The sequence below is a fragment of the Lichenostomus cassidix genome, chromosome 2, assembly GCF_008360975.1.
Source record: "Lichenostomus cassidix isolate B80296 chromosome 2, HeHo_3.0, whole genome shotgun sequence".
NCBI classification, from domain to species: Eukaryota; Metazoa; Chordata; class Aves; order Passeriformes; family Meliphagidae; genus Lichenostomus; species Lichenostomus cassidix.
In genome coordinates, this window is record NC_139482.1 from 32,011,958 (window position 1) to 32,025,162 (window position 13,205).

General features: G+C 37.9%; 1 protein-coding gene across 1 annotated transcript in view; it reads left to right on the forward strand.

Annotated features, from left to right (window-relative positions):
• Positions 1 to 2,919: 2,919 nt before the first annotated feature.
• Positions 2,920 to 13,205, forward strand: part of STK31 (serine/threonine kinase 31) — a 32,060-nt gene continuing 21,774 nt past the window's right edge. The window contains 8 exon segments of the mRNA XM_085049826.1: positions 2,920 to 3,011; positions 5,056 to 5,108; positions 6,136 to 6,191; positions 6,938 to 7,067; positions 8,738 to 8,927; positions 10,298 to 10,304; positions 10,816 to 11,056; positions 12,916 to 13,027. Of these exon segments, the coding sequence (XP_084905952.1) occupies positions 2,920 to 3,011; positions 5,056 to 5,108; positions 6,136 to 6,191; positions 6,938 to 7,067; positions 8,738 to 8,927; positions 10,298 to 10,304; positions 10,816 to 11,056; positions 12,916 to 13,027 (881 nt within the window).

Genomic DNA, 13,205 nt, shown 5'->3' on the forward strand with positions numbered 1-13,205 from the left:
AATTTCCACACTTATGAGCTACTTGAAGGGATCTTGCTTGTATACTTTATCCCAGATTTCTCTGGCAGTACCATTCTCCCAGTTCTGTTTGTCTGTTACTGTTCGTAAGAATTATGACACTAAACTTCTGAAAACCTTAAGTGGAAATGGATATGTTATTTATAGCACATAAACCAATAATTGAATGCTGTTTGGTGCAAATTTATTTGTCCACCAGGTTCATCATGTCTAGTCCAACACAGACTGAATCACCTCAAGGAGATGTGCTTTTGTATTCTTTGTCCACATGCACAGCTGTGGCAACATATGTTATATTAAAGGTAGTGGACAGGAAAATAGAAAATTAGTGACTGTGTGGTGGTTTAATTCTATAAAGCAGCACGGCAGGAACTTGGTGTAGAATAACTGGCAGAGAGTGCAGCTAAGGAGGCAAAAGCAGAGCCTGAGTTAACTAATTCTTCTTTGAGAGAAGAAAGGTGTAAGTCAGTTTGTTCTTAAAAATACCTGAAGATGTCTCTTGGGCTGGAGGCTTTCTAGGTGGTGTGTGTACTGAGACTTCACAGGAAGAATTGGGAGAAGCCTACAAAGCTTTGTTTCCCATTGGGGAGAATGCCTCCGAGTGCCTGATGAGCAAAGGGAAAGAGGTGAATTTGAGGGCTTTAACTGCAGGGCAACTTGCTTTTTTTCTTCAGATATCAGCTGCAGTGTGAAGGCTCAGTTTTAAGAGAGCCATTTATCTTAACTCTGTCCTACACTGCCATTACTACAGATGCCAACCAGAGTGGCTAAACTGTTACCTTAATTTAAAGGCATGATACATCAAAGTCTCTCATCAATGTTTTAAAAGTACCTTCACTGTTAAATTCTACAGTTACGTGCTGCTTTAGCCTGATAAGTGAAAACACTAATTTGAGCTCCCTCTTCTGGCAAGCCATCTGTTTTACACATTCTCTGCTTGGTCTTGAAAATAAATGGGCATTTCAGAGTGAAACCTCAAGAAACAGAGAAATGCAAATAACATTCACAGAAAAAAAGTAAATAAAAATACAGAAAAAAATTATTTCAGTTTTTCATAGAGATTATCACAAGCTTAATAGTGGAAGTTTACTTTAGTTTCCTGCTTATCCCCGTGACTATATCCATGAGGGAATGCAGTTCTGGAAATCTTTGTGTGTGTTGCAGAATTGAGCTTTCTCACAGCAAAATATTTTTAAAGAGAGAGGTTTGAATAATTACAAAAAGCCTTTATTTTGTGTTCCTTTTGATACGGATAACATAACTTTTAGGAAATAATGTATTGTGCTTTTCTTGACATTTTAAGTTGACAATATTTGTCCATTTTAAATGTTAGCTCTGCCAAATTCAGTCCAAATAAACTGTACTTTGTTAATCACAAACTGGTTTTATTAAAGTAATTTAAAAAATTGTTCTGTGCTTAAACTTATTTAATATTTTCACTCTAATGACATTAAAAATATTACATTTATTTAATGATATTTCTTTTTAGTTGGAAAACAGGTTGGATCATAAAAATATCAATGGCATTAAATACTGCTTAGGAGTTCTGACTGCTTTTCACTCATGTTGATAATGCCCAAGGAAAAGAAACCTGCTTTCCTTACTTGAAGGCATGTTTTTGACTTCTTACTATTTGCATAGTACTTTTTTTCTGAAATTTTATTGGTATCTACACATGAAAAACCAGGTACAATATATCCTATAATGTTGTTGGCTGTGAAAACTGGGCACGGATGCCATGTCTTAAGTGAAATTTGAATTTATCCTAAAAGAATAATAATTTTTCAGGATCAAAATTGCCACCTCCAATTCTATTGAAAAATTTCTTTATGCGTCTGTTAGAAAAGAATTAAAAAAATTTATAAAAGCAGAGAGCAAATGCTAGTATGTGTGCCATTAGCAGTGTTCATTAAATAAAGAGCTCAGTTTAACAGGTACTCACTGCTGATTTGTTTTCCTGAGAGCAGCCGTGAACTTTGAACAAAATACCATGGGACAGATAAGTTACCATTCATCTGTGTGATTTATTGGGTGGGCGTATAGCTGTCGTTCAGCTGGAAGCATTAACTGTTTCCGACCCTAATCCAAGGAATCAGGCACAGGGAAAAGGGTTTGTTCTCACACACCCGAGGGCTCTGAGCTGTTAAAGCCTGATTACACAGGTCATGGGCAATGCTTAACCATGCCTCATTTTTAAAATTGCTGGCTTTCAAATCAATATTTTGCCATTATTATAACTTTCCTAGAGTGCACAACAGCCTTTTTTCTCTAGTTTTAATCATCCTGTGAAAAGGCTTTGGTGTACCTCGGCTGTTTATGACAGTGGACACTGGTCAGTGATCCTAAGTGCAGTGCAAGGAGTTGCTCCTGTTCTGTGTGTTTGTGGTACTAAATATAAACCACGTCTGTCTGTCTCAGGCTCGGGAGTGAGGGGAATGCGATGTGTGAATTCACAACCAGTAATGGCATCCGTGCAGTTACTTCATCAAGTTGTCAGTGTCCCTGCAACGTTGTGCATATTAAATTGTTGGCAGGGCTCGTGACTGTATGTCCCCACACTTCTAGCAGTAGTTTGTAGCCATGTGGCCTAAGAAAAGAGACAGCTTTGCAGGTAGTGATAGTATTTGCTCTTAGCACAAATATAATTGAAGAAAACAACAAAGGTTTTCCAGTCTAAAAGACCTTGCACAGGTGTACCTGTAACCAGATTTATTTTTGTAACCAAATATTCTATTTTTATCTAGAAGTCTACTCTGGTTTCGGAGCCTTTAGCACTTGTCTTTTGGTAGAAGGAATCGTTACTTGCTTTACAGTGATTTTAGCTCTGATTTCACATTCACCATATCCGTGCTGTCTGGCATATCTGGGCACTTATCCCACAGGCTCCTTCAGGTACCTCGCATGGGAATGTCCCACGCCCAGCCATACCATGTCACCTGCATGATGCTGTGCCACGAGCAGAATGAGAGCCTCACACAAAGTTTATTAGCTGAGTAACAAGGTGCAGAAAGCACCCCCTTGCTTTCTGACCTCCTCCCCTAGAGAGGGGTCTAGATGTGGCTTAGACCACATCTTAGAATCTTAGCCCCAGACTTGGTCAACAGTTTATGTCTCAAGGATTATACAAGTGTAGTTGAACCTTTGTACAACTTTGTCCTGCCGAATTAAGAATGGCAAACCAGATATATTTATATAAAATATTTCATTTGTTATGATAATGATTAGACTACAATATCTTAATCAGAATTACTTACTGCACTGTGTAGAAACTGTAACTAGTAGTGTAGTCTAGTGCACTCTTTAAAGCAATATTGAAGCAATTATATCAAAGTAATTATAGGAAAGCCAGCAAAACCAAGTAGAGATTGATGTTACTGATCCAAACCAAAGACTGTGGGAAATCTTTTTTGCTCAGCCTTGAGGAGTAACCTTGAGGGGCAACCCCAATTCAAGGGAGGACCTCCACACACACTGCAAGAAGGGGGATTTCAGAAGACCCTGCCATTAAAGAGTGGGACTGGTCAGTCAGATGTCTGCAGGCCAGCTGTGTCAGTTCAGCAGTTTTAGATAAGTTATCAGTAGTATCACTTTTTTGTTCCTTTATCAGGCACTTTACCAGGCCAACAACATCTTCACCTCACTCTCAGGATGATTAATTTTAGAGCTGATGAGTCAGTCTGCTTTCAGCATTATTCAACACCAAAAGCAGCATGGATAGCTTTGCAAATAGGGCATTGTTCAAGTTGGTTTACCCCATTCCAGGCAGAGTATCCTGCTACACACTGGCTGAGCATGTTCAAAAATATTTGATTTTAATTGAGGTGATTAACCTTCTCCTCCCTTTCCCAGCAAGTTTCTGTATAAGTGAGAACAAAAGATAGTATTTGGTTTCGGAAAAAGAAAAATAATCTAGTTAAGATTTCAGAATTTCAAGTACTGTTGTTCCCCTTCAAACTGCAACCAGTTATTCTCTTCTGAAATGTCAAAAGGAATTTTTCATCGAATGAACGCATGATGAATGAGAATCTGTTGCACAAATAAGTTTGTGGTTATTGTTTCTTGAATATTTGGCAGGCAAAAAAAAAAAAAATTGAGGGCTAAAATATTTGCTGTTGACTGAAGAATACTGTAGGAGGCAGCTGGAGTCCTGCTGGAAGTGGATCTCCTGCCCTAAAAGCATCAATTTTTGTGTAGATGGTCAGGAGGATGTTGGAAAGGGGGGGTTGAGAAAAAGCAAAAATCCCCAAACATTTAATAGTTTTTGAGTTCTTATTCTGGCATTCTAAGACTCAGGCAGAGTGTTTTATTTAATATTTATTTAATATTGTGTATTTATATTAATGTATTAATATTAATATTATTAATATTGTTTTATTTAATATTGTAAGGTACAGAGGTTAGCAGTGTGCTTCAAAGGTTAGCAAAATGTTCAGCTGCACAGGTGCTTTCTTTCCAGCTCTGAACTCTGGATCCTTTCCTTTAAATAACAGACACAATGTTGTCTACCAAAAGCCATGTTTCAGGAATTGACCTCATTTTACAGTGGTTCAGATGCCAAGCTATAACTGGAGAAACTATGCAAACTGAACCCCAAGTCTTGCATGTAAAGAGAATGAGAAGAACTGTTGTCTGCTTCGATTAAGGAGAGAAAGAGAATGGATAGAACACACATGTTAACGTTTGTGAGGAAGGATTGATAAGTAAGATTGCATACTGCTAGCTGGTAATTAAACTGTTAAAAATGTTGATTGCAAACTATTTCTCTGAGGTACATTACCTGTCCTGATCCGTTTCATTAATTCTTGGAAGAAAATGAGAGCAGGCTTGCAAATGCACCCAAACTTATGAAGACTGAAAGCTTAAGGTGGGGCATTACTTGTCTCAACAGCAGTGAGGCTGTTTTGATTTAATTTTTGGCTGTTATAAGCCATCAAGTACCTATGAAAAATGACAGCTAATAACTTGTATGCTCTCTCCACACTTCTAATGTCAGGAGATGTAGTGACTTCTTGAAGATAAGTTACATGTTGACTGAAGCTTGGACATTAGTCCTTGGACTAATGCAGCTTTTGGCAAACCTGGTTTTAGTAAGGTAAGTAGTTTGTGTTTATGTGGAGTTTGTTTTTTACCTGCATGTAAAAGGTTTAATTCTATGAGAAGGCAGTTTTTAAGGTACTTGCTTGCTCTTCGGTTATGCTATGGGTTATATTTTCTTAAGCTGTCTTCAAGAACTGTTGGCTCTCCTAAAAAAAGAGCTTATTTTGTGTGAGCAAGTCTTGCTGCACTTCACGCTTCAGTAAAATTATGGAAACACTGTTTTGGGTTTTTTAACACTCAGAAAATACTACTAGAAGGTATTATATGTAATGCTGAATTCTCTTTCTTCGTGCAGTATGTCTTATGGGCTTTTATTAACAAGCAAGCAAGGCTTTTTTTGGAGAAGTGGTTCTTTGTTCCATCTCAAAAAGTGCAAAAGATCTGTTAAAAACCTGTAGTGTTGAATGTGCTGGATGAAGTACTCTTGAGAAGATAACAAGGACATATTTAGTAGCAGTTCTATGACAAGTACAAAAAGGGTGATGGCAGCTTTTACTTTTGTGTGAACTACTGGGGGTTTTGCCTATTGCAAACTACGCCAAAATTAAAAGATGTGTCTGAACGTTTTGTGTGTGCAGGTAAATGACTTTCCACATTCTGCTTGGAAAAGGATGAAAACAAACCCTGCATGTTTATTTTGTGACTGGCCTGTTCCTTTGTCAAATATATTAAGATGTCAGTGTCAATAAATTGTTGTAGCAACACATTAAGAGAAAAGCCATGTGAGGCTGCTGAGAAATGTGCTAGTGTTTTTCTAGTCACAAACTTTTCTTTGATCTATTCTTTTTATATTAAAGATGTTATGTTTTTTAAGCATTAGCATATATTTTTATGACAGATAAGATATCAAATGCATTACTTTTTTTTTCCATAGTGCTGTTAGGATAATTATAGGAAAGTGTAAAAATAAGATCTGTATTCCATTCCACAGACACCATTTTGAGGTATGCTTCTACTTTCATAATGGTACTCTTGACTTTTTTCCCCCTAATTTTCTAATTCCTAATTTCCCTGATTTCCAAATTTATGGTGGATGTTCTTCTGGAGACAGATGTTGGTACAGAAAGAGATCAACAGTGAATAGGCAGGAACTATTTAACTGAAGTTTTTAATTGTATATCAGTTTTACATACAAAATGATAGTAATAAATGAATCTTTCTATTTTTAAAACCTGCTATGTGAATGCATTTTAAAACAGTGACTCTACATGTGGGACACAAACTCAAGTGACCTGGAATTTTAAAAAATGATAATGAAAAGACTGGCAAACATGACATATTTGCGAAGTGCTGTTTGTATCTCTTGATAAAGAGATTCACGGGTGGTAGTTAATGTTGGTAAGCAATGTAATTTAATTTCAAAACTCCTGCCTGATGAAAGTGGTAGGCTTAGTGTGACATGCTAGCACTGATGGAAATGACCTTAAAGAGCTACTAATCTGCATTAGGAGACTGATACAGAGGGCTAGTTGTTCTTATTTAAGAACAGGCTGTTTGGCATGGGAACATTAGATTACATTACTGGCCATGAAGAAAGCCTTCTATACTGCTTCTTAATTGTAGCCTTTAGGGGAAAAAATTGCTGGCAGAGATCTGTTACTTCAAGTTTTGTCACTTAGCTTTTAGACAGATGCCAGCGTAAGAGATTTCTCTAACTCAATTCCTTCCTCCGAAGGGTATCTGGCCTTAGTATGGAAGATTCTGATCTGTACAGCATGCTTATATTCTAATAGTTGTCAGTGCACATTTCTGCAGGAGGTTTGCATAATCACTGCTGATTTATGTTATTTTACTGAGCAGTATCAGGTGACTGTGGAAAATCTTAAATCCTGAATGGACAAACATATTTAAAATTCCACCAAACTTGCGATGTCCAAGTGTTGATGAGAAGTACAGGCTCAGGGCACTGCAGACGTCAGCTGATCAAAACTCAAACACATGTGACCAGCTGAGTAACTAATTCTGAAGCATTTAGATGATAGGACATGTAGCAGATGCTCCCAAATACCAGCACAGTGTTCCCAGGAGGAATTGTCTGTTTAACTGAAAGGACAGCAGGCTGGGAAGGACCACTGATCTGTTGCCATGAACATACTCTAGAAATTATATGGTTTTGTCAAAAATGGCTCAGGTCATTCTAGGGAAGTGATTTTTAGAGTGTGATTTGCCTCAGGTCTGTTTCTGTCTGTCCGAAGCTCTTTTTGGTGCTGAAGAAAAAAGTACCTCTGCTTCTTCCTCTTCAGAGGAAAAAGAATACCTCCCTTGGTCACAGAACCTGCGATAAATTCACTTGCACCTGTGAGCTGCTTGAATGCCTGGGTACTGTGCAAACTTTTGGTCAAGAGAGAGAATAGCAGGTAGAAGTAGGAACTCTGTTGTCCCTGGCCAACACTAAACATGAAAGGCTCAGGAGCTGATGCCAACAGGACTTGAAAAAGCTTTGAGCCCTTCTGAGTGTCACTGGTGACTTTTGGATGAGATGTACTAGTGTCAGTCTCCCTTACTGGGACACCTTTCTCAATCCTAATAGCAAGCCTCCTCGGAGATTGGCACTGGCACTGCCCATGCTGCACTAGCCTGTGGCTTGGGAGCAGATATTGCCAGAGGAGGAGGAAGGAAGCTTCTGTTCATCGTGCCTTGTCTATCCATCTATTATACAGAAGAGGTTCCAAGAGCCCTGTGCATGGCCTCATCCCTGTGGTCCTACTGACATTGCTAAATGTGATTACTTAAAACAGATGAAAATCTGTTGTCAATTCCCTGGAGTTTTGGGTTGGCTTGTTTTTTTCTATTTATTTTTCTTTTTTCTCTCTTTAATAGCTTTTATTTCTTGAGCTACTTTTTTATTTGCTTGCTCTGTGTGGCTTTCCAGCCCCTATACCTTCCACTCTTAGTTTTCAGCAAAAATCGTTTGTTTTCAGAAGTGCTAGGGCAATAAGAGGAAAGCCCTGTCAATAAAAGATTCCTTTCTCCCAGATGTCCTGCAAAGGTCTTGAGTGCATTTCCAGTCTTTCAAAACCATTTTTCTTTGACATTATTATGAAAATGGTAGCTGCCAATTCTGGCATTTCCCAATTTCTAAATTAATAGTTTCTCTAAACTAGATTTCCATAATGCTTGTACACATAGTATGTTATTTGTTGCTATTTCTATTTTGTCTTCTGGATCCCTTATTGAAAAGCTACTAATGTAATAATTCAATTTTTTAAAATATATTATCCATTTTATATATTTTTTAGATATTATCTTTAATACTGTTAAATAACTGGTCTACTGTCCTCTCAAAGAATTGGATAAGCCAGTTGCCAACTTCTATTGAGAGTTGATGGGACTTTGGACTTCTGTCACTTATGGTACTGAATCCTTCAAAACTGAACACTGAGGGAGAATTATTGGTGTTGATGTCCAGTCTGGCATTAACACTGGTTAGGTTTGGTGCAGTTGTGGTTGTACAATTCACAGCATTGTTTCAGAATAAATCTGTTGAACATAAGATTTACCTGTGCAGCTCTTTGGGTTTTGGTTTTAAATATGTTGTCTTTTTCTCAGCAGAAAAATGTCTGTTTTCAGCTAAAACTATTCAGAGTGTCCAGTAAACAACTTGATTGTATTTTTATTTTAGAGGAGAAGTTTTTGAGCAGTCTAACTTTTCAAAGAGAAATAAACATACATCACAAAGCCAAGCATAAAGATGGCACCATTGTTGCTCAGGCAGACTATGAAAAGAAAGATGTTGGAAAAGAGGTGGTCAAGGCAGGGTTTGATGAAAAATGCATGTCTCCAGAAAATGCTAAAGATGTGGAAAAGCAGCTGTCACACAAACCCAGAACTGGGAGATAAAAGTTTCTGTTCTACAAGCTGGTAAACAGGTCTGATCAAGCATTGTAGAGCACCCCAAGAGGATGCTCTGACTGAGTAGCTACCAGCTCAGGGAATCAGAATTTTACTGGAAACCAGATATTTGGCCCAAAGTAAGGCAGTGGACTGTCACAGGACCCTTGGTATACGTGATCTGATCAGCCTGGTTGCTGGAATGGGGGTATATGAGAAGATGGGACTAAATATCTAAAATAGAAATCTAAATTCCTCTCTCTCCAGCAGCAGGCAGTACTGGTACTCAGTGGAAAGGGAATACATGTGAGTATATGTGCATGCTGTGGTGGTGGGAATAAGGACATTAATCTATAGAAAGCTGTTCATTAGTTCATTAGCAGCATTGTTGGTTGGAGAGCTTGCGCTTCCTCATTTGATTTCCAGAGACAGACTGTTCTTAGGTATCTTAATGCAAGATTTTGAAAAAAAAAGGAAGGGGTAGCAGCTTGTAAATAGAGGAGAAGATACCAGAAAGCTTGGTTGAAAGTGAAGATTGCAGGACATTAGTCCTCTAAGCAGATTTTGTCATGACAGGCAACGCAGTATTGCTTGTTTTAGCATCAATGTAATTTCCATAGGCTTGTCCTGGAGGCTTTTTGTAGCTATCCCCTCTTTATTTGTCTCTGTTGAAAAGTCACTGGACAGAAACATGGATTGTAAAAGCGTACTTACCTACCAGGACAGACATATTATGGAGATTTAGTCGTGTGGGAATGTAACAATGTGTGCTTATATGAAATAAAGCCAGCAATCAGAGTTTGAAGCAAGCTTTAGGGGATAACAGTTTCTCTGCAACTTGTAATTACATTGACAAGAGGTGCTGCTAAGTTGGCAGATACAGCTGTTGTCAGAAATCCTTTTAAAGAGACTTGTCCTACAGTTGCTAGGATTGCCATGGCAACAGGCTGCTGGGGAAATGCTTGTGGGTGGGAAAAAGGGTACTTGGCATTCAGAAAGTTGAGATGGTGTAAGAAGTATAATGTTCTGTGAAAAACACTTGTTTAGAATTTGCTAATGTTCCATAATTTGAGCTTTTGGAACATTTTAATGAATCACCTGAGGGCACACCCTTCCACATACCAGCACAGGATACAATTTTGGTTTAAAGTTAGATCAGTTAGGGAAGCTTATAATGTTAACAAATACTAATATGAAGCAAGGTGGTCTTCAAAAAAGTCTACATTTACAGAATAGTGCCTCATAGAGAATTATTTTGATACTCTGATCTGCCCTGTTTTTGAGTTACAGCTATGCTGTGAATCTGCTTTTCAGAAAGGAAGAGAGCTTTTTCCTTTTTGTTGGCACGCAGTATTGAGGTACTTTTATGTACAAAGCTGCCCTGACTGGCCTGAGCAGCCAGCAGCCAGCAGATTCTCTGTTCCATTTCTGTATGTTTTGCACATCACAGGCATTTTTGGTGTAACATTCCTGAGAAAAAACAAGCTAGGATGTAACTAAAGCCATGCAGGTGAGGATGGAGTTGATGTGAGCTATAGTGGAGCTTTGGTGTTGTACAGTATCATCATAGTACTCACAGATAGATTGCTGCACACTGCTCTTTTTCTGCTACAAAACCAACTTTTAGGGTAGAGATCCCAAACACTAACCCTATTGTGCTTTGGCTTATTTAGTGGATAGGAGATTTGAGCTACAATGGACCTTGACTTTTCCAGGTCTTGTATTTTAAGTGTGTATTGTAAGATATAAATGTATTGTACGATCTTTTTTTGGGTAAAAAAGACTTTTTAGTTAGTGACTGGGAAATCACAAAGGGTTTTCTGTAAATTAGTATTTTTAAAATGAATTCTCTAGATTTATTTTTAAAAGGAAAAGATGCTAGCTTCTACCTCAGTGCCAGACACCAGATTGGCACAAATAAGACCAGATCAGAAGCTGTCCAAAGAGAAACATATTCTCGGAGGGGAGAGTGTAAATGTTTTGCAGAGGCAGAAAGAACTAGAACTGAAGGTTCAAGAGCTGAAATGCAAACTTCATGTATGTGGAAATGCCAAGTGGACACGTCTGACTGCGAGTGTTCCTGACAATGCTTCTGTGTTGTGGTCTCATCGTACTGCAGTTCAGCTGTGGATTGTTGTTTGGGATGCAGAAGGATTAAGCTGGTTGAGTGAATGTTGGTCTTGCCCTGGCCCAGGATATGCTGCCACTGTCTGTTAGCAGACATTTTGCAGCCCAGGTTGGACCCCAGCTCCACTTGGTGTATGTGCTGGCAGAATACTGCACTCAATGCTACTTCTGCTTTGGATGTAGGTGTTCAGTTTGACCATGGAGTTTTGCACTTTGTGATTAAAAATGTGTTTTGTGTGTAAGGATGTAATCTTTGACTGTTTTCTTTTTCCCCCACATAGTGGGCAAAACAGCTTCCTCTGTGTTTGAGTAAAAATTCCTAAGCATCAAAGAATCATAGCAGCTGTACAATTTTAGAGTATTTCCTTAACTGCTGCTTAATAAAATAAATGCTTTTGTTTCTTTCCTGGCATTATCTGAGAAGCACAGTACTTACCAATAGTTACTGATATGATTAAGAAGGCTGTGAATGGTTTTAAGTGTGCTAAACAGCAGAAATATGAAGAGATTGTGTGAAAAAATGCCGTGTTTGCATAAATTCAGAAAAATGTACGAACAACAGACATGAAAGAAAAATCTGCCATTGTGTATGTCTGTTTGACATCCCCCAAACCCGAACTTGCATACAGCTGTTTATTTTTCTTGCAGACTAAAACTAGTCATTACCAGCTTTACTACTTGTTTAACTTTTCCTAGAACATCCATGTTTCTACATAAACTAGACTGTCATTGCATGGATCCTCCATCCACTGAAGATGCAATGTTTGTGCACTTCTGTGCAAACTAAATTGCCACAGAGCACATGTTTGCAGCTAAGAAAAAATATTTGAATGTAAGGAGATCTTAAACACAGTCAGATGATTTTGTAAAAAGACCGTTTTCTACACATTTTAATTACTGTTTTGTGTTGAATGCATGTAAACTACTTTGAAAGAAAAGGTTGTAGATATCCTTTTAAGTGAGAAAATATTTGCTCCCTGCTAAAAACACTATGGTAGGCAATGATTTATTTGAGAAGGGTGACTCGTGGTGGTGGCTTTGAGGGGTACTTAAAAAAAAGTGCCATTGTAAGGCTTTGGATGTACATTTGAAAATATAAAACTATTTAAATACTTTTTTTTTTGTTTGTTTGTTTTTGTGTTGGCCTTCTTGCTTTGTTTTTTTTTTTTAATTTTAATATCATGTTAGTGAGTCTGAAAGCCTAACAACATTCAAAGACCTAAAGTGGACTTTACGAAAACATCTCTGTGGAATGGGAGCAAGAGTTTTTAAATTTAGGTTGCCTCTTGAGTGGTATAGCCTGATGTGGTGTTTGTTTGGGCTTTTTTTTGGTCAAGAATATTCCTTATTTTGTCTTAAGAATATTCTTTGTAGGAAGGTCTTGCTGGCTGTTAATAGAGTGAGAGTTTTGCTGCACCACTTTGAGGTGTGGCAGTGATGGGAATGAGGGGTTTAATGAGACTCTGCACTTGATATCCCTGAACTAATGGGTAGGAATTTTTCAGCCCGAGAACAAAAAATTCTGTGTTTTCTGGAGACTTGCTAGCAAATGGGGAGTAGTTGGAGAAATGCAGTACTGAAATGAGAGGAAGGAAATCAACCATTAACCTTTACAAAGCTATTAAAGAAAATAAAACTATTCTCATTGGTTTGTATGTCTTTCTCAGCATTTTGTGAGTGTTTTGAGGAGGGCCAGCTCTGTGTGTGTTTATCTCTAGTTTTCAAAAGTCTACACTTACAAAAGTCTGTGTGTTAGTAGTGCTGGCTGACTGTAGTGACTCTTGATGTATCTTTCCCTGACTTTACTGGAACACTGCTCCAAAAATGATAAATAATTCATAGAGAATGAAGCATCTAAGAAAACTGCTGAAAGCTTTGAACAAACACTACATACTTACATTGAAATAAAAGTGAGAAGTTTGGCTGTTAGGGTGAAAACATTGACAAAAGCTAGGTATGTTTTTGTTTTTTCTGAAATAGGACTATTAATCATTGCCTTGCTTATCTCTTGAAGCCATGCCTGTCTTTTTTGTTTCCCAGAAATTTCGTTTTCTGAATTCTCTAAGAAAAATGCAGTGTTGTACAGAGAGGGGAATATTTCCCAAAAGCACTGCTCAAACCCGATTTTATTG